A 20,026-nucleotide genomic window follows, 5' to 3' on the forward strand; every position below is an offset into this window, starting at 1 on the left:
CTAACTTCCCGTAATGTTATGACTTGGATCAGCTGATGATGATGTACTCACTCCGAGTCGAGAATTTCGCCTTTACAACGGGACAATAAAACTAATAAGTAATAACAATACTTAAAGTGAACTGAAATGTTTAGTGTTGTAAAAGTATACTGAGTTCAGTACATCAAAGAGATCTTGCCACACACCTCCTTCGGCTACAATCACTGAGCTCTATATTATGGAGAGGCTATCTCCGCCGCAAGCGCGTGACTGGCCGCCATATTGAAACACCCGCACTCGTATCATGATAAAAAAAAAACATGGATTTTTTTTTTCTGCCTAGTTCAACAAATTATATGGGGTACATTTAACTAATAAGTATGAAACAACGCCATAGGTTGCTGCAGTGCAGAACTTTCCCTTTATGGCACTATAAAGCAGAGAAAGGTATTGGCAGAAAGGGGAGAGATGGTGATATCGTTGAAATGACAGTGATGTTGAAGCTGTTTTACGTCGAAGTAATGATGCTGAAATGGTGTGAGAAGTCCTTTGACTATCCATGCCATGAAACCGAATGTCTAAATTGATAAAGGCCGGAAGAAACATGGAAATATCTACAAGAGAGTGTGAACAGAAGAGGACATAGAGAGAGAATGGAGATAAATGGGCCCCTTGTAGTCGTCAGCAGAACAGGAGGCCAGAGACACCTAGGTGGGCAAGTTCTTTAAGGATGACGTCACGGTTTGCGACGTCGAATGCAGGTTACTGAATGCTGTACACGAGGAGGATAGCAACTTAACGTAAGTTTTAGCAAGTCCGCCATTACAAACGTCGGTGAGGCATAGCAAGGAGTAAGAAAGGTCTTCTGCTGCTTAAAGTAAAACATACATTTACCTAAATAAAATGCTGTAATAATAAAAGACGTTGCCGAAATGAAGGTAGTTTAAACTGCATAGTCGTCTACGATCATGTAAAACACCCAAAACAATCAGTAAATCTCATCTTAACTTTCGTTCCTCCACTTCGTCATCCTTCACTCGTTCCAGATCATTAGGTGCTGCTAGTTGGGCCTTAAATACGCGTAGAAAAACGGGATACAAAACGGAATATCCTCAAGGTCGCCAGCGCCACATAAAAGACTGGGGAAGTGCGGGTCGGAGGTGTACATTTCACGTCTCCATTGCGCATCTACTGCATAAATGCCGGTACTAATACGCAATTGATTGGTACCCAGTACTGATTAAATTCTATATACTGTATAAATAACGATATTCAGTGGCATTTACGACATTTTAAGCATAAATTACGTGGCTTTGGTATATTTGGCACATTGCATTAATACGCACTGGTGTTAATGTAAAGCTATTTTGTTCATCCAACTTCATTTTTCTTTTGTAATTACTCGAACTCTGCTTAAACAATCATTGATTAGAATTGCTTTTACATTTTAATACACTGACAGTGGCATTAGCATTGTACCAAAAACAGATAACGCGGGTGTTTTGATCTTTATGGTCCACCGTTTCATGTAAGAGAAGAAGCCAAAGATGCCAGATATTTCTTTCTTTATTATTTTCTGTCTATAGCCCGACGCCCTAATCCTGCAAAGGGTGGCCGCAGACAAAACGCCTCCAAGTCTCTCTGTCACCCACCATTTGACTGCCCTCCCCCCAACTCACTCCCCTATCCCTCATAATACCTCTCAACTCCCTCCCTTCACCTCATGCTTGGTCTCCCTCTCCCTCTCCCACCCTCCACTTCACCTATATACACTCGATCTTAGTCAGTCTTTCATTCCCCATTCTCTCCACATGTCCAAACCACCTTTGTGTATTTCTCTTTTCTCAGTCATATCCACATCCACCCCACAACGTTCTTTCACTTCTTCATTCGTCAACCTGTCCCTTTATGTCACTCCACATGCTCCTCTCATGTAACTCATTTCCACTGCTCTCACTCTTGACTTTATCCCCTCTAGCAAGGTCCACGCCTCGCTTCCATACGTCAAGGTAGGGAGGGCAATAATATCATGCAGTGACTTCTTAAATTCCGTACTCACCTCCCTATTTCTCATCATTGCTTTCAATGAACCAACAACCTTCCTTTCCTGCTGTACCCTTTCAAGCACTTCATCCCCAAAACTTCCATCCTTACTCTTCACACTGCCCAGGTACTTGAATGCACTCACATTATTATTTTCACTACTGCTATTTTAATACTATCCTCGCTACCTCCAGATATATATATTTTTTTAACCGTGAACATGGATATGTATTTTTAACTTTTTTTAATACCAGATGCTTTGTGAGACTGACTGCGAGTGAGATGGAGGGGAAGAGGAGGTAAGAAAGACCAGAAATGGAGGAAAGGAAATTAGGGAATGGTGAGATATCAAGAGAGGGAGGCAAAGGACATAGCGACGTGGAGGCGATTGTTTGTGGCCACCCCTTTCAAGATTATGGCATCTAGCAATAGAGAGAGGTTTTAATCCCTCCATCCATCATCCAATCCTACATTGCCCCGCGAGAAGCGTAGGAGCCCGGGGCTAGGCAGTTGGTCCCGACATTTAAGATGATAGTGAAACCCATCTGGAAAAGAAATAATGGATACTCGGATATTTAACCCTTCCATATACTGTTTTTACTCTAACTTGGCTCAAACTTACCTTCTCTCCATCTTGAAGAGTGAGTGAATTGTTGCAGTAGATTAACACTAAAATATGAAGCTATTCAGGAAGCAGTGCTATGGAAAGGACGTGGAGTCACAGTATTGTCTTATTCTGCCACTGAGCTATGTGAAATGAACTGAATAAGGTCATAAATCTGGGCCAAGTTTGAGTAAAAATAATAATCGTAGGAGCAGTAGTACTAGCAATAGTTGCAACCCCAGGCTCATTTGAATGTGAACCCAATGTACTGCAGGCCAAATTTATCCTTCATCCACAGTACACCACCCTACGTTCAAGAGATAGGGAGCAGCAGTGTAGTCTCAGTAAAATAATAATAATAATGACAATAAAAAGTGGAGGTACTGATTACAAGATCTTATGTATTGTTTTCATTTTCGTTTTTTTTATTATCTGTCTATTGCCAAACGTCTTAATCCTGTAAGGGGTGGCCACAAACAAATCGCCTCCATGTCACTGTCCCCCACCATTTCACTGCCCTGCTCCCAGTTCACATCCCCTCTCTCACTTACCTCTCCACTTCATCCCTCCATCTCATCCTTGACCTCCCTCTACCTCCACCTCACTCACATACACTTTCCTCATCAGTCTGTCACCTCCATCCTCTCCACGAGGACAAACCACCTCAGTGTATTTCTCTTAATGCTTTCTATCACATCCACACCACAACGATCCTTCACTTCTTCATTTGTCCCTCTCCGTGTAACTCCTCGTGCTCCTCTCACATAGCTCATCTCCACTGCTCCCATGCTTGTTTTGTGTCCTTCCAACAAGGTCCAAGCTTCACTTGCATATGTTACAGTACTGTCACGCAGGTACTATTTTCCTTCCATGTTCACTTCCCTGTTTTCTTATCACTGCTTTCACAGAACCAGCAACCTTTCTTCCTTGTTGTACCCTTGCAAGCACTTCACCCTACAAACTTTCATCCTTACTCATCACACTACCCAAGTACTGAAATGCACTCAGTTTTTTTTTTATCCTCTAATTCTCACATGGACCATGCTATGCAATGCAGCTGTCTTCTTTTCTTCTTTCATTTAAGAAAAGGGCAGCCAACACACTACGATTAATACAAGATAAAACAAACTAATATTTTGTTGGTATATATTTTCAGTATATGAAACCTAACATGATACAATATATACATATACAAAAAAGGAAGGCAGCATTCTAGAGGCATGGTGAATCATTTACAGTATATATGCACAATCATAGAAGCTGTTTTGCCATTGAAATTATTATAACCTACTAAAAACCCTGTAAAAATAGGCATATCTATGGAACCATAGGTACTGTAGTTCAATATTCAGTACCATCTAACAAATGTAACTGAAAAGCTTCAGTAAAAAATATGAAAGCAAATTTTAAGTCTTTTCCCTCCATTGACTATGTTACTTCTCAACCAGACTATACAACCATATGAAAGGAAGAAAGCATCATAAAACCTGGTATTACATGAATTAAAAAATACAGCTCGCTAAAACATTATGAACATAACTCTCCTGCTCCAAGGCAGGCGGTCTACAACTGGTGGTAGCATTACTGTATACTGAACAGGCATTGTGCTCTTTGAATAACAAAAACACTGCACTCATCTCACTCACACATGATTTTTTTTTTTTTTTTTTTTTTTTTCCCCAGAGAGAGATGGGATGCACTTTTTGAACTCTCACTCTACTTAGAAAATGACAATGGCCTACTAGTAGCAAAAAAAAACACTATTATATTTATGTTAATTTTATAAAATGAAACCTGAAGCATGAATTCCAGAGCAAATTCCTTAACTGATATTTTTTCCCCACTTTTTGAATCCTGAGCTAATGCCTTTTTCTTAAAATATGTATCGTAACATTGCACCATAACTGTTAAAAGGGCAGCCTAACACATCTACATATATGGTACTCAGTTGGTGGGCAAATCATACTGGATCAATGCTAAGGGAACACTAGTTTGGTCATCTGCAAGGGTCAGAGGGCCACTAGTGGACAAGGGAAACAAATGAACAAATTTCTACTCTTAAGGTCAGGAACCTAGGATATAGTCTATATGATAAGTACACACCTGTACATAAGAATATTTGACAACCTCAATGAAAAAAAAAAAAATATTGAGACCATATTAAAATATAAGAATCAAGTACAGCTCTAGTTTCTGAACTGTCTGTTTTTATATAATCACACAGTTAAACAATATGCCAAAGAATGAACAATAAATGATTAACATTTGTGACTAGAAGGCTTGGATCTCATTTACGAGACCCCTTCTGCCGCTTTTACAACCAAAGTTGAAAGTGCGGTGTTTCTCTGCTACTCAACACTTTTATCATATTTCTTAACGTCATTTCATTTACAATACACAACAACTTTTCTTTGTTAAACATTTCACAGACATGATGTTTTCCAGTTAAAAGAATCTGTCATGAACAGCATACAAGAATCAAACTTACTTATGACCAAACCATTTATTTATGAAGTGTGGTTGTCAAAAGACTTTGAGCTTTACAAAACAAATGCAGTACAAAAAATATTCTTTGTAGAAGGTTTTCTGGTTACAACTTTAAATATCTATATAACTTATTTGGCACAATTTTGACCAAGATACCAAGCATAATATGTCTGTGATTACCATCACAGAGCAAACAGATTCTGCAAATCTCGTTCACAGAAGTCTTTCACATCTGGACATACGTACTTTTAAAACTTAACAGTAAAAGCAACCCAATAAATACCTGTACTGTATTTAACAATTATTTCTTTATCAGTTTATTGATCCCTAATCCAAAATTGACTAGTTACATAGTAACTAAATTAAATTTCATGTTTATTCTACACCACCCTTCCTCCCATTACAATTATCTGTAAAAACATCCCACACAAATAATTTGAACTCTTCTACATTCTTACACCTATCACAAACATGTACAGTATCAAGAAAAGTTTCATATAATTTTTAAACCAAACTTTGCTGGGAAATTTACATCCATTACCACGGAATCCAATTCATATGTATCACTTGTGTGAATAGTGTACTGTGTACAATAAAGAAATATTTTGTGTTGTAAGTCTGGTGTAAACAATCATGTACAAGTAGTAGTAGTGTTGCTTGAAGAGTTAGTAAAGAAATAATTTTCCAGCACCTTAGTCTACAGGGAGAGTGAGCTAAAGGAGACCTCCTTTACGGCCAAATGAGGTCCAACCAACTGTACCTACATTGGCTTCCACTTGGCTGCCTCGTGTGGGTACAGCGCCTAACGAGGTAGGCCTTGGTCGACCTCCTACAGTCCCAAGGTCTGCACGCTGTCCTGGTTTGAGCTGGCTCAGACGGTTGTCAAGATGGCCTGATCCAGGGTGGCCAGGTATACCCATGGGAGCCCCTGAGGGCAGAGTAGGACGTCTCTCCCCAGGTGATGGGATCTTGGGTGCAGCCATTATGATGCCAGAGGCTGCTTGCCCTGAACTGGTTACTGTGGTCACGGCAGAAGAGGTGGTGGTGGGAGAGGAAGTGGTGGAACCATTTACACCTGAGGTGGCAGAAGAGTTCTTGGCACTGCTCATTATTAGGTTGGAAAGGTGAAGGAGAGGTGAGGTTGCAGGGCGGGAGGTCACTACCCCACCCACTGACAGTGCTGAGCCATGAAGACCCACAAATCTGTCCACTCCAATTGCCTGCACTTGTTCTACAAGGTTGACCTGGGGACCCGTTGGGGACTGTGGGGCAGATGGGTCACTCTTGTAAAATGTTCGGCGCAGCAGGCTGGCACCGTAGTAGAAGGTCTTAGTAAGTTCCTCCAGTCCTGTTAACAGCAAATGAGTCATTAAATATTACAAATGTAGTTGATGGACTGAAGTATTTGCATATGTGACAAGTAATCTTTCTGCTTTTCCTTCATCTCAATCTATTAACCTTATTGCTGATATCCTGGCTGTAGAACTTCAGAAGTCAAGTCATGTGATACTAACCTCTTCATTCTGCTGACATTTAAATGTTTTTTCTAGCTACCACCAGTGGAATTTATTCAGATTCAATTCAATTATAGTAATAATAGGATGAATTAAGGCTATATCTAAGCTCTCCAGATAAAAAATATCTCTAAAGCTTCAGAGAATCATCAGGAGAATGGAAAGATGTATTATAAATTGATCTTGAGTTGGAGTTAAATATGCAATCTTTCATTCACCTGGCAACTTGTATCGTTCAGGCTCCGGTGAACCTGGACGTGTAGCAGTGGGACTGTTGGCAGGTGTAGCAGTGGGGGCAAAGGAGTTGGTGTCACTCTTGGCAGTGCCTCGTTCATTCAGCATCTTGGCCAGGCCAGTGTTGACAGAGAAGGTGGCCGTCGAGCCCCTACGTGATGGAGGTACTGAGGGGTTTCTAATTGGGGTGCTGGGGGTTGGGGCTGCACCAGATGGGGCAGCAGATGAGCTGGAGGTGGGGAGAACACTCACCTGGGTCTGACGTATGCTGGAAGATTTAGAGACATTAAAATGTGATGAGAAAATGAAAATGATAAATATCCTACTCAAGAGAGTCCTTCTTGTAAGTCAAGAATATGTTAAAAAATATCAAAACTTTTCCATACAATTGGTAAATTAAATTGGATGAAACTGGCAAATCAACTTTACAGTCAGCATGGAGACTTTAATAATTATTTTTTCCACAATATATTGTCAATTTTAAGGCTAAAAAAAAAGAAAGAAAAGGTGTCTTATATTTGAGGTCTTACTAAATTATACCTTATGATACAGTAAACTGATACCAATGCAACAAGAGAACTGAATTAGATATATCTGCTGAATTACCTAAAGGAAATGGGAAGGTCTGAGCTGATAAAAAATATTAAGAGAAGCTATCAGATATAATTATGTAACTCACTCATTTGCACTGACTTAACGTCTCTGACTAACATGGCATTCATCATCATCCAGACCTCCTTTCCCACCCTAGGACAGGGTGAGAGGTAGAAATGTCCAGACAGCCCAAGCTTGTCCACTCCAATGGGCCATGCTTCCATTCACTCATTATTCAAGACCCTGGAACCCTGGCTCTTTCTGAAATGCCAAAAACTTTCACTACACTCTGTAGCTGCACATAAACGTATCCGAGAGTCAATCCAAACGCTGTCAAGTTAAAAAGGGGTGCCAAATCCCTGATCATGCACTTCTCACAACATATCATCCAGCCAGCTCAATCCCTTGTCGGTCCCCTAGGCTCACTGACTTCCATACCTCTCTTCCTCACACACTTATCTACCATATCCGTCCAACTTCTTGGCCAACCTCACCTCCTCCCTCCTTCAAATTCACTCATATATACCTTTTTCACCACGCTACTGTCATCCTTTCTCACCACATGACCATACCGTCTCAGTACACTCTCTTCAATTCTGGTGTCCACAGACTTCCTCGCTCCACATCTTTTATGAATCACGTTATTTTGTATTCTATCCACTCTCTGTACTCCACATACATTCCTCAGCAGTCCCATCTCCACCGCTCTCACTCTTGACTTCCTTTTCATGCCACACCATAGTCTCACATCCATATGTTAAAGTTGGCACTAACACTCCTTTATGTAAGCCTGGTGCAGCTGCAACACTCAAGCCTCTGTTTTTATCAAGGCCTTCATAGCACCAGCTAGCTTCCTTCCTTATGTCACTCTACTTTCCTTTTCTTTTGCACATTTTCCTCTCTTTTTCTATCTCTGTAACCAGGTATTTGAACTCCTTCTCCAATTCCAGTCTCTCTCCACTCAGTGTAATCTCTCGATTACCATCACTTTACTCTTTTCTACATTTACTCTCAAGGCATGACCCTCACATATCAGCAAAACCCTGCACCAGTCTACCAAGCTCTTGTCTGGTATTTGCAAGAACCACTGCATCATCAGCATACAACAAATCTGAGATATTCCGTCCATCACTATTCATTACCAGCGCCATCCCTCTCTCCATTACTCGTGTTTTTACTTCTCTCATCACCCCATCCATATATATATATATATATATATATATATATATATATATATTGAACAACCATGGGGACATCACACAACCTTGTCGCATGCCCACACTGATAATGAACAAGTCACTTAGATGCCCATTTACCCTTACACATGCCTCACTACCATCATAAAAACTCTTGACAACACCTGGCGGCTTACCACCTACAGCACACCGCACATGCGCAAAACCTTCCACTAACACGTGCATGCCTATAATATAAAACCCTCTGACAGCTTACTTCCCAGCTGAACAAAACTCTCTAGTGCTTGTCTGTGTACAGTGCATTCATTGCTGAAAAAGGGTTATCAAGATTGCCACCCTTTGCAGGATTAAGGCATCTGGCAATAGATAGATAGATGGTTTTTAACCCCATCTCCTAAGATTTTTCTTCCTTATGGAGATGATTTTTAACCCATCTCCTAAGATTTTTCTTCCTCATGGAGAATTGTCTTGTTCTAGTATTATCAAAACACCAGAATGTATCCACAGCTGGACAATAGTAAGCAAGAATAGTATGATGATGAAGAGACTTTTTACCAGGACACTGATGGTCATTTCTACAAAACTGTAACACTACAGGTTCTTATACCTAATTAAACTGTAATAACAGATATGTGCAAATACCAGACTATACATGAAAGGAGGGTCTCGTTACAAAACGTATTAATGTACAGTAATATAAATTTCCTCCATTAATGGGAAAAGAACAAAGTAACTATAAACTGGCTCAAATCTCTTTCAAAAACGAACACTGGTGGATGAAGCTGACAGTATATCTGAAAGTATTACATGTAATAACAACAGCTCCACCAAATCTGACACAAAAATATCACAAATCTTAACTTAAAAAGCAAATATGCCTCCATAAAATACTAAAAAAAAATAATCACTACATTTCCAGCTATTATACCTTGGAGTGGCGCTGACTTGATCATCAGGATGGAGTATGGTGGAGTTGGTGTAAGTAAAGACCCCAGAGGTGGACATAAATTGTTTCCCAGGGTTCTCCTCTTCCACTTCATCCTCCTCAAAGTCTGACATGGAGTACACATCAAGGTTCAGCTCTGTTCCAGTTCCACCCTGTTGTGTGATAAGTAAAAGGATGACGTTTACTGAGCTCATACCTTGGGATCTGTACTGGAAATGCACGCACACACACAAACATGCATGCATGAATGCACACACGCACACACATGCATGAAAGCACGCATGCACATGTGCGTGCACACCCACACCCACACACACCACATATGCATGAACAAAAGCAAAGAAATGAGAACTGCAATCATTCAATGTTACTTATATGGATATGGCTGGGGGATGAAGTAGGGTCTGATGAATCTAGTGGGAGAATCTGGATGACTACTTATCTATTGTCATTTACAGCAGCTGCAGGAAAAAAAAATGTCTCTAAATCTCTCTCTCACAAATCATTACTACTTCTAACCACTTTAAGCCACTCTTCCTCATGTATTCAACCACTTTATCCCTGTATTTCATTCTTATTCTTCTTGTATTCTTTCAGTCTCCATGCACTGAGAGAGAAGGTGACTCCCAGTGTGATGTTATACTGAGTGGAGAGAGACTGGAATTGGTGAAAGAGTTCAAATACCTGGGTACAGTGATGGAAAAGAGAGGAAAATGTGCAAAAGAAGTGGAAAATAGAGTGAAACAAGGAAGGTAGCTGGTGCTATGACAGCCTTGATAAGAAACAGAGGCTCGAGTGTTGCAGCTGCGCGAGGCTTACATGAAGGAGTGTTAGTGCCAACTTAACATATGGATGTGAGACTATGGTGTGGCATGAAAATGAAAAGTCAAGAGTGAGAGTAGTGGAGATGAGACTGCCGAGGAATGTACGAGGAGTAGAGAGAGGATAGGATACCAAATAATGTGATTCATGAAAGATGTGGAGTGATGAAGTCTGTGGACACTAGAACTGAAGAGAGTACACTAAGATGGTATGATCATATGGAGAGAAAGGATAACAACAGAGTGGTGAAAAAGGTATATCTGAGTGAATTTGAAGGAAGGATGAGGCAAGGTAGGCCAAGAAGTTGGAGGGATTTGGTGGACGAGTGTCTGAGGAAGAGAGGTATGGAAGTTGGTGAGGTAGGGGACTGAGAAGAGATACATGCTGACTAGATGAATACTGTGAGAAGAAGTGCATCATTAGGGATTTGGCACTCTTTTTTCATGTGACAGCATCCGGGTTGACTCTATCAGATATGTTTATGTAAGGCTACAGAATGTGATGAAAGTTTTTGGCCTATCAGATACAGCCAGGATTTGGGGGGATTGAATGATGAGTGAATGAAAGCATGGGCCATTGGAGTGGGCAAACTTGGGCTGTCTGGACGTTGCTACTCCTCGCCCTGCCCTAGGGTGGGAAAGTAGGTCCGGATGATGATGATGATGATGATGATGATGATGATGATGATGATGATGATGATGAAGATGAAGATGAAGATGAAGATGATGATGATGATGATGATGCACAGCATTAATATTTATATACAGTGACCACAGAAAATGTCTACAGTAGAGAATGTCTATAGGTGAAAATGTCTACAACAGAAAATGTCTAAAGTATTTTCCAGTTTTGGCCTATTTGTCACAAATTTTTAAGTTAATTTTTAGTTCATTTATGGCTGTAAAAGCCATATGAAAAAAATAATAATGCATGTGGATGAAGAACAAGGAAAAGCAGTACATGGCAGAACATGCTAGCCCTAAAACTGTTAAGATGACAACACCATAAAGGTGTACACTTGACTTTTCAGCTGAGGAAAACTGAATGATATCTGTATGGTTTCCACCTCCCCTCTCTCTCTCATCATTACAGTTTCTTTCTTTCTTTTTTTTTTTTCTGTGGAGAAAATGATGGACGCTGAAATTCCAGACACCTGAAGAGTTTATAAAATTCCTTTCGGATGATGATTTTGGGACCTAAATGGAGGACATGTCCAGGAAATTATGGATGTAGGAACACACACACACACACACACACACACACACACACACACACAGCATGCAAGCATGCATACACAAAAGCAAAGAATTATTCAATGTTACTTATTGACATGGCTAGGGGATGAGTGAGTGAATCTGAATGACAACTTATCTGCTGCCATTTACAGCAGCTCCAGAAAAAAAAATGCTTCTAAATCTCTCTCTCACAAACCATTACTACTTCTTCTAACCACTTCAAGCCACTCTTCCTCATGTATTCCTCCACTTTATCCCTGTATTTCATTCTTATTCTTCTCATATTCTTTCAGTCTCAATGCATTTGGTACACCCAAGCTATCTCAATATGTGTCTCTTGATTTTATCCACGACACCTACCTTATTTTGCTCTGTCAGCGCACTCAATACTTTCATCCACCTCCTAGGCACCATTATCATTCTCATTTGTGACTTCTGCCAAACACTAATCATGTCTTTTGGGGTAACAGATGGCTGGTCAGTACCAATTTGGAAAATTTTCCTGTAAGAATGATATGTGGCTATAAGTTTGATAACTAGCCATACATTAATCCCTTTTGGGCAGTACAAAGAGTATGTTCCAAGATAAGACTCTCCACTACTGTCTGAAACGTTTCTCAACCATCAGCTGTATCATGGCTAACATCATGACTGTGTTTCCGGACCTGGAATTGTGGTACAATTTTAACTAATTTTTATTAACTGATATACTGTAAAAAATATCTAAGTCATGGGGGGGTATGAGTCTTATATTCAGTATTAGTTAAAGCTATATTACACTTCTTTTGATCTACTGACCTTGATTGCAACACCTTCTCTTTCTTCTAGTAGGCCCCCAAGGTGTGGAGTGGCAAGACGGGACCATTGGTGAAGGGTGAGTGATCCCTCAATAGGCTTCACTATCTGCAGCTTCTGAGGCAGCTTCCAGTCAGTGCCTCCAGCACCACCATATGCACTCAACCCAGACTTTCCACTACCTGAAAGAATGGATAGAATATTGCATTACTCAAAGAGCATGATCTTTTATAAACAACACTGTACTGTACATGGTCAGTGAGGGTGCCCATCATCCACTCACTCAACATAGAGCTACTCCAAGGTTACTCTACACTGAGTGACAAGCCAAATGATTTCTTGTAACCTAAGTCTGGAAATCATTTAATATGCCAGGTGGTAAACATATAACCAAATCATAGGTGTTTCCTATGTGTCAACATGTGGGTTGGCAGAGGGTTAGTGCCCCACCCCACAAAACAACCAACAAATAAGACAAGCAAAATGCTTCAGACCTGGACTGACTTTCGGGTGACAACCAAGGATCAAACAAAGGACATGGTGAGGATTGCTATGTGGAATGTACAGGGTGCGAATGACGCGATGAAAGAGAGAGATAGAGAGAGAGAGATTGTCCAGGTGCTTAAGGATGCAAAAGTGGACATATGTGGACTGACCCAGACCAGACAGAGAGGTGAAAGGTGAGAAGGTGAGGGAGAGGGAATAGGGATTGTGTATATGTGTGGGAGACAGGGCAAAGTAGGGTGTATGTATTGTGTGCATGAGATGCAAGAAAAATATTACTGTATGGATCAGTTGGTTCATGGATTGTGTGAGTAAGATTAAAAGTAGAAATAAAAGTATGGGTGACTGTCTGTGTATATGCGATGACAGCAGAATGAAAGACGAGTTCTGGACTAATGTGGAAGCATGCATGGAAAAGTTTGAGGGGAGTGAGAGTGTGTTTTTGATTAGAGATATGAATGGAAAAGTAGGGAATATGAAGGTGGATGAAGTAGTTGGTGAGTGAGGTGTGCCAGTAGAAGTGGATGAGAATGGTAGTGCTCCAGTGGACATTTGTGCAGAGAGGGGATTGGTGATAGCTAAGATCCTTTTTGGGCACAAAATGATTCACAGGTATACATGGCAAGTGATGAGGAGGGTGGGTGGTGAGCTGAATGAATGGAAGGCAATGACTGATTATATGTGTGTGTGGATGACAGAATGAGTAGATATGTGCAGGATGCCAAAGCATACAGGGACTGGGGATGAGTCAAGGTACAAATGCGATAGATGATAAAAAAGAGAGACGGACAAGAGGAAGCAGTATATACTGTACAAAGAAGGTTGAAAGGTTTGAGGAGGAAGGAAAAATGGCAGAATATGAGAGAGAAGTGGAGGGGTGACTGGGTAAATGAGGCACCCAGGACCATAGGGGCATAAGCCACACTTCCCAACTTTCGGAGTTAAATGTGGAAAAAATTAGCTCAGAGGTTAAAAAATATCATACAACAAACATTTCACGGAAAAAGAATCCCTATGGATCTTGAATGAGGGTTAAAAGTAGCATGTTTTTGTGCATGGTTTTATATAGAGGTACTTGAAGGCACAGGTCCATAGGGGCGTAGGCATCAGCCAATAAGCGCATACCTGGCGGTCACACACCCGGTCTCAGCCAATCACGCAGCACTTCCTGTGAACAGCTGACTGCCTCCGCAGTCAGTGCTACGCTTGGTGGTGTATGGCTGAGATCTGCGTGGATTATCCTCCTCTATTTCGCCATTTTTTTCACTGATTAAACAGACAGTAATGGGTGATGGTGAGGCCAGGAAGTTAACCAGGAAGAAAGTAAGGCAGCCAGAGACTTGGAAGAAGAGAGAAATGAAGAGGAAGAGAGACAGTGGTGAAGTTTACTTCAGCTGCGAGCAACAAGTAAACATGTGGATATCCAGGCAGTGGGTGAGCCTTGCAAGTGTTCTGCATGATGTTTTGATGCTGTGGGTTGGGACAACATCCAGACAATATTCAGGAACTACTGGCATAATGTCCTTCGTAAGTTTTTGTCAGGTCGAAAAAAAACACACCAAAAAACACCATTTAAAAATTCATATTAAAAAAACTATTAGGCCTAGGATAATAAAACTTTAACATGTTACTAATACCATTATATATATATTACAAAGTAGCATTAATTTCATGCAGGAAAGTTCTTTGTACAGGTTTATTTTGGGGGTGTAAAAGAAAAAACACACCAAAAAAATACATACACAAAAACACCTTAAAAAACATTTGACAAAAAAATGTCTTGACGAGACATTTCCATTGATACTGTATATAATATAATGCCTTAACTATCGAAATGATGTATATAATTAAACCCTAACTTTACTGATTAATTACTCAAAACAAGTGTCTTGTGGGTAATGCCCCTCTGGTCCTGGGTGCCTCAAATATGATCTGGAGTAGATGGGGGAGGTGGAAGGTGTGTGCAAGGTACTGACAGAAGAAATCTGTTCAGCATGTGAGGTGGTGTGTGGGATGAAGAGAAGATGAAAGGGATACAAGGAATGGCATGGTAGAATGAAGAGGTGAGACATGCTGTGGTGCAAAACAAGAAAGCATATAGTGAGAGGATGGGCAGCAGAGGCATGGAGGAAGTTGAGAGATGGAATAGTTATATGCGGAGAAGAGGAGAGAGGAGGAAAGAGTAGCAGGAGAGAGTATGAAGAGAATGGATGAGGAGTTTGGATGGAATCTGAGTGTAAAGTGGAGGGAATGTAAGAAAATGTTCTGGAAGGAGGTTTAGAGTAAGACAGGGTGATAAAGAAGGCAGTATGGGAGTGAAAGGTAAAAATGGCAGAATGCTAGTGGAGGTGGGAGAAAAAGTGAGCACATGAAAAGAACAATTTAAGGAATTATTAAACACAGAAAATGAAAGTAATGTGAGTACAAGTGGCTGGGCAATGGCTGGGAGAAGGAAGGAGACGAGAAAGGAGACAGAGATCAGCAGGATGGAAGTAATGGAGGAAATGGAGAAAGTTAAAATGAGGAATGCCCCTGGAGTTGATGGAGTGTGTAAGGTGAAATGCTGAAGCATGGGGGAGTGGTAGTAGTAGAATGGACATGGAAGATGTGTAGACTGACCTGGGAGGAAGGCAGAGTCCCAAGGGATGGTAAATCAGGTACAATTATTCCCCTGTGCAAAGGAAAAGGAAGGAAAAGAAGTGTGTGGTAATAATAAGGACATTTGTCTTCTTTGTGAAGGGGGTAAGTGTGTGGTAATAATAGGGACATTTGTCTTCTTAGTGAAGGAGGGGAAAGAAGTGTGTGGTAATACAGTAATAGGGGCATTTGTCTTCTTAGTGTAATGGGAAAAGCATATGGTAGGATACTTACTGACAGAGTTAGGGAAATAACCGAGGAATTAGTCGGAGAAAAACAGGGGGGTTTCGGGATGGAAAGAGGTTGTGTATCAGATATTCATCCTAAGGTGTTTGGTGGAAAAGTTTCTACAGAAGTGAAAGAAGTCATATGTCACCTTCATGGATTTGGAGACAGCATATGACAAGAGTGGATAGACAAGTAATGTGAAAAAATAAAAAAATACATAGTGTAAATGGGAAGCTGTTAAATGCCATGAAGATTATGTGTTAATGTGCTAGGGCTACAATGTGTGTGGATGGTGAAATAAGTGAATTTTTCTATTTGAATCATGGATTGAAACGGATGTGTCATGTCTCCACAGTTGTTCAATGTGCATATGGAAAGAATTATAAAAAGAGATACAAGGTAGGGCAATGTATGTTGGAGCAGCCCTAATGAAAGATGGCAGTGTCTGGATGCTTCCTGTTCTGTTGTTTGCAGATGATACTGTATTGTGAAGATGAAGGGGAACTGCAAGGCTTGGTGAATGAGTTTGGGGGAGTATGTGAGAAACAAAATCTAAATATGTAGTAAAACGTAAAGTTGTTGTCTTCAAGAGAAATGAACTCACTGAATGCACAGTGAGGCTGGATTGTGAGGAAATGGAAAATGTTAGTCCATTTAAGTACCTGGGTAGTGTGATGAACAAGAATGGAAATTTAGAGGCTGAAGTATTTTAAAGGGTATATACAGCAGGAAAGAAATGTTGCTGGTTCATTGAATGCAGCGATAAGAAGTAGGGAAGTGTGCATGGAAGCAGAAAAGTCACTGCATGATGGTACAGTATTGTGATACCCACTCTAATGTACTGAAGCGAAGCTTGGACTCTGTTGGAAGGACAGAAGTCGAGAGTGAGAGCTGTGGAAATGAGTGGAATTATATGGAGAAACAGACTGACAAATGAGGAAGTGGTGTGGATGTAAATGTGACAGAAAGCCTTAGGAGAAATACAGTAAGGTGGTTTAGCCAGTGGGGAGGTATATGAGAGAGGGATGTGTAAGTTGGGGGAAGGGCATCAAAATGGCAGGGGACAGGGCAACATGAAGGTGATTTGTTTGTGGCCACCCCTTATGGGATTAGGACATCCGGCCATAGATAGATGGCCTGACACACAACACTGTTCTAATAACACTGCAGTCATAATATTCTCCAGTAGTAAATACATAGCCTTAACTATTTAACCCTACGATCATGAAAACTCTTCAGGTTTTAGGTTTTATTACTCATTCATTAATGCACAAAATACTGTATACTGTACTGTACTATAGGTCGAAATGTATATACAAAGCTTATAATATGTAAACCATATACTGTAATGGACTCAACATTCTAAGGATTCTTGCCTGAATGACATTATACTTACTACATACCTCCCCTTAAAAAGATCTAACAGATTTAATTGTATTACAGCATATACCTGAGATATTTCTGAGTAATGCAATACAGTAAAGCTTTTTCATAAGAATTTTCTCTCCTTATGAACAAGACATGTTTATGTAATTCTGTAAGGAACTGTATAGTACTGTACAAGTAAATGAGGTAAAAATTAACACACACACACATCAGCTGTATTCATGGTCACCCACAATATTAGTAATTCCACTGAGAGTAAGTATGGTGTCACCTGACTTGGTGACTCAGTGACTGATGACTTAATTCAAGTTATGGAAGTGGCCAGGTCCCATCAGTTAAAAATTGACTGGCTAATGCAGAAATGATGGTGATGCACTCTTACCTGTTGACATAATAGAATCTGGTGTGCGGCAACCATAGGGAAGAAAGTGTGATGGGGTGCGATGGTCATGTGGGGGTCCTAGACGGCGCAGACAAGAGTCTAGATCAGGCGTTCCAGGCCACCCAGGCACACCCAGCTGACTACCACTGTAACAATTCAACATCCCATTTAGTTCAACTGATAACCCCATGAATATGATACACGTAAGTATTTTATGGTTTATATCTGAAACTTCCACCCAATTATATTCAGCTTAGGAGAGACTTTTTGAACTGCAGAGATATGTATAGCCTTCATTAATCACTTGCACTAGGTAATTTTTACTCTGATTTGGTCTTTGCAATTTCTCCATCTTGAAAACCAAGCTGTAACAAGAGACTAATGGCAGAATATGGTGCAAGGCATGAAGAGATGCTATGAAAAGGATGCAGAACCATAGTATTGTCTTACTATGCCACTGAGCTACATGAAATAAGTTGTAATGAACAAAAATCTGGGTGAGGTTAAGGTAAAATAGCTATAGTAGGTACCCTTCCATGGTGAATATAAATGTTCAGTTGTAAAAAAAATAAAAATAATGCTATCAGGGTGGATGGGTTAACATCATATTTATCTTGTCTCATATCACGAGTTGTCTTGCACAAAGCACTTTCTTAAAACACTCTTAAACTACTGTGCTGTTTGAGCAAGCTTCGGATTCAATCAGACCTTTTAAGCTAATGTTGTCTGAGTAGATTTCAGATTCAGTTAACAGTATCATACCTCTGTACTGTACAGCCATACTCCTCTGTTCTTTACCAAAGCTCAGTTGAACAGAAAAGCCTTATCATATTCTAAAAATTAATATAGTAGCAAAATGCCGATTATAATAAAGATCAAACAAAGAGAGAAGGATAGAATATTTTGCATACCTGCCTAGCACAGCCTAATAAAAGTAGCAATATTCACAAATTAAACTGAATATTCTGAATGCCCTATTTTAAAGTTCACACACCTAACATACTAAAGTACATCATTCTGCAAACAGATGTGGTTTAAAATGTTCATGAATGTTTTCTTCCACTAACAAATACTGTAATCAATTCTCTTATATCTTGTTGTGGTGTTGATGTGGATGTGATAGGAAGCGTTATGAGGAACACACTGAGGTGGTTTGGCCATGTGGAGAGGATGGAGGGTGAAAGACTGACGAAGAGAGTGTATGTGAGTGAGGTGGAGGGGGAAAGAGGGAGGGGGAGGCCGAGGATGAGATGGAGAGATGGGGTGGAGAGGTATATGAGAGAGGGGGGTGTGAGCTGGGAGCAGGGGAGTGAAATGGTGGGGGACAGGGTGGCTTGGAGGCGATTTGTTTGTGGCCACCCCAAATGGGATTGAGGCGTCTGGCAACAGAAAGATAGATAGAATTCTCTTATATCTACCTGACCCAGGTATGCAAAGCACTCTAAGGGTCCAAAATGCAGTATGAAGAAACTCACGGGTAGTTGTCCTCAGAATCCGTATGCATGGAGGCATCTGAGTCTGCCCCAGAGTCCAGTGATGGGTGACCTGAGCCCCCAGAGTACACTGACGAGCCCCTTGACCCCAGAAATCCCGTTCCTGGCCCTGTGCCACCTGCTAGGTGGGTGGGGGTTGAGTGTAGAGACCCTCCATACCCAAGGGAGTTCAGAGATCCTTGTGATGATCCAAGACCCGAGTGTTTACCAGTGAGCCGCACTGTGTCAAATGTACGCCTCATGTTGCTGCAATGGAAAAATTTACTTAATAAATGTAACACTGTCAGGGCAAGGCAAAACATGACTGACTCCCTGTGAAAAAAAAAGGAAGGTAATTTGATAAAAATGGTATTCTACAAAAAGCAGGAGATTAGCAAAAATCTTGATGGTGAAAAAGTAGTGGGTGAAGCTAAACGATGTGTTCCAATGACTAAGGTAGATACATTTTATGTATATGAGGGCCAAGCCACTTTCTGTATGTATGATCAGTAAACTTTGTTTGGGGTGAAGAGTAATTCACATATATTTTTTTTTGCTGACTAAGGTTAAGTGTTCTGCTTAGCTGTAAAAAGGGCAACAAAATGTACATCATAGTACAGGCATTTACATTACATACAAAGCAACACAGAGTTTTATGGTGACAGCTTATCAAGATAATCTATCTCCTAACACACCAAAACATAAAAAATACAGGGATATAATACCATACACAATACTGCACTGTCTTCCTGTTACAACAGTACAATACACTGTATTTAAGAAGTACATTCAGTATAACAATAATTTATTTACACATATTTACTGTAATTTAATATGCACTGTGCCTTTTATACTGCAAGTCCTTCCTACACTACCTAGCATCTTTACTGACAAGAAGAAAAAGCAAAGAATCTTTTACATCAAGAGTAATGGTTTGGAGAAAGAGTGTAACCTCCACTTTCCTGCAT

At 40.4% G+C, this 20,026-nt stretch overlaps 1 protein-coding gene across 3 annotated transcripts in view; it reads right to left on the bottom strand.

Annotated features, from left to right (window-relative positions):
• Positions 1–3,770: 3,770 nt before the first annotated feature.
• The window catches only part of milt (trafficking kinesin-binding protein milt), a 275,578-nt gene continuing 259,322 nt past the window's right edge, over positions 3,771–20,026 (bottom strand). For all 3 annotated transcript variants that reach the window (XM_080286080.1, XM_080286072.1, XM_080286088.1), the window contains 6 exons: positions 19,062–19,325; positions 17,587–17,732; positions 12,453–12,631; positions 9,580–9,749; positions 6,846–7,129; positions 3,771–6,461 (listed from right to left, as the gene is read on the bottom strand). In XM_080286080.1, coding sequence (XP_080142206.1) covers positions 5,827–6,461; positions 6,846–7,129; positions 9,580–9,749; positions 12,453–12,631; positions 17,587–17,732; positions 19,062–19,325 — 1,678 coding nt within the window. In that variant the 3' untranslated portion in view covers positions 3,771–5,826. The remainder of the gene's footprint in view (positions 6,462–6,845; positions 7,130–9,579; positions 9,750–12,452; positions 12,632–17,586; positions 17,733–19,061; positions 19,326–20,026) is intronic.

This window comes from Coenobita brevimanus, chromosome 14 (assembly GCF_032717465.1).
Source record: "Coenobita brevimanus isolate Jiangsu-jjx chromosome 14, ASM3271746v2, whole genome shotgun sequence".
Taxonomy (NCBI): Eukaryota; Metazoa; Arthropoda; class Malacostraca; order Decapoda; family Coenobitidae; genus Coenobita; species Coenobita brevimanus.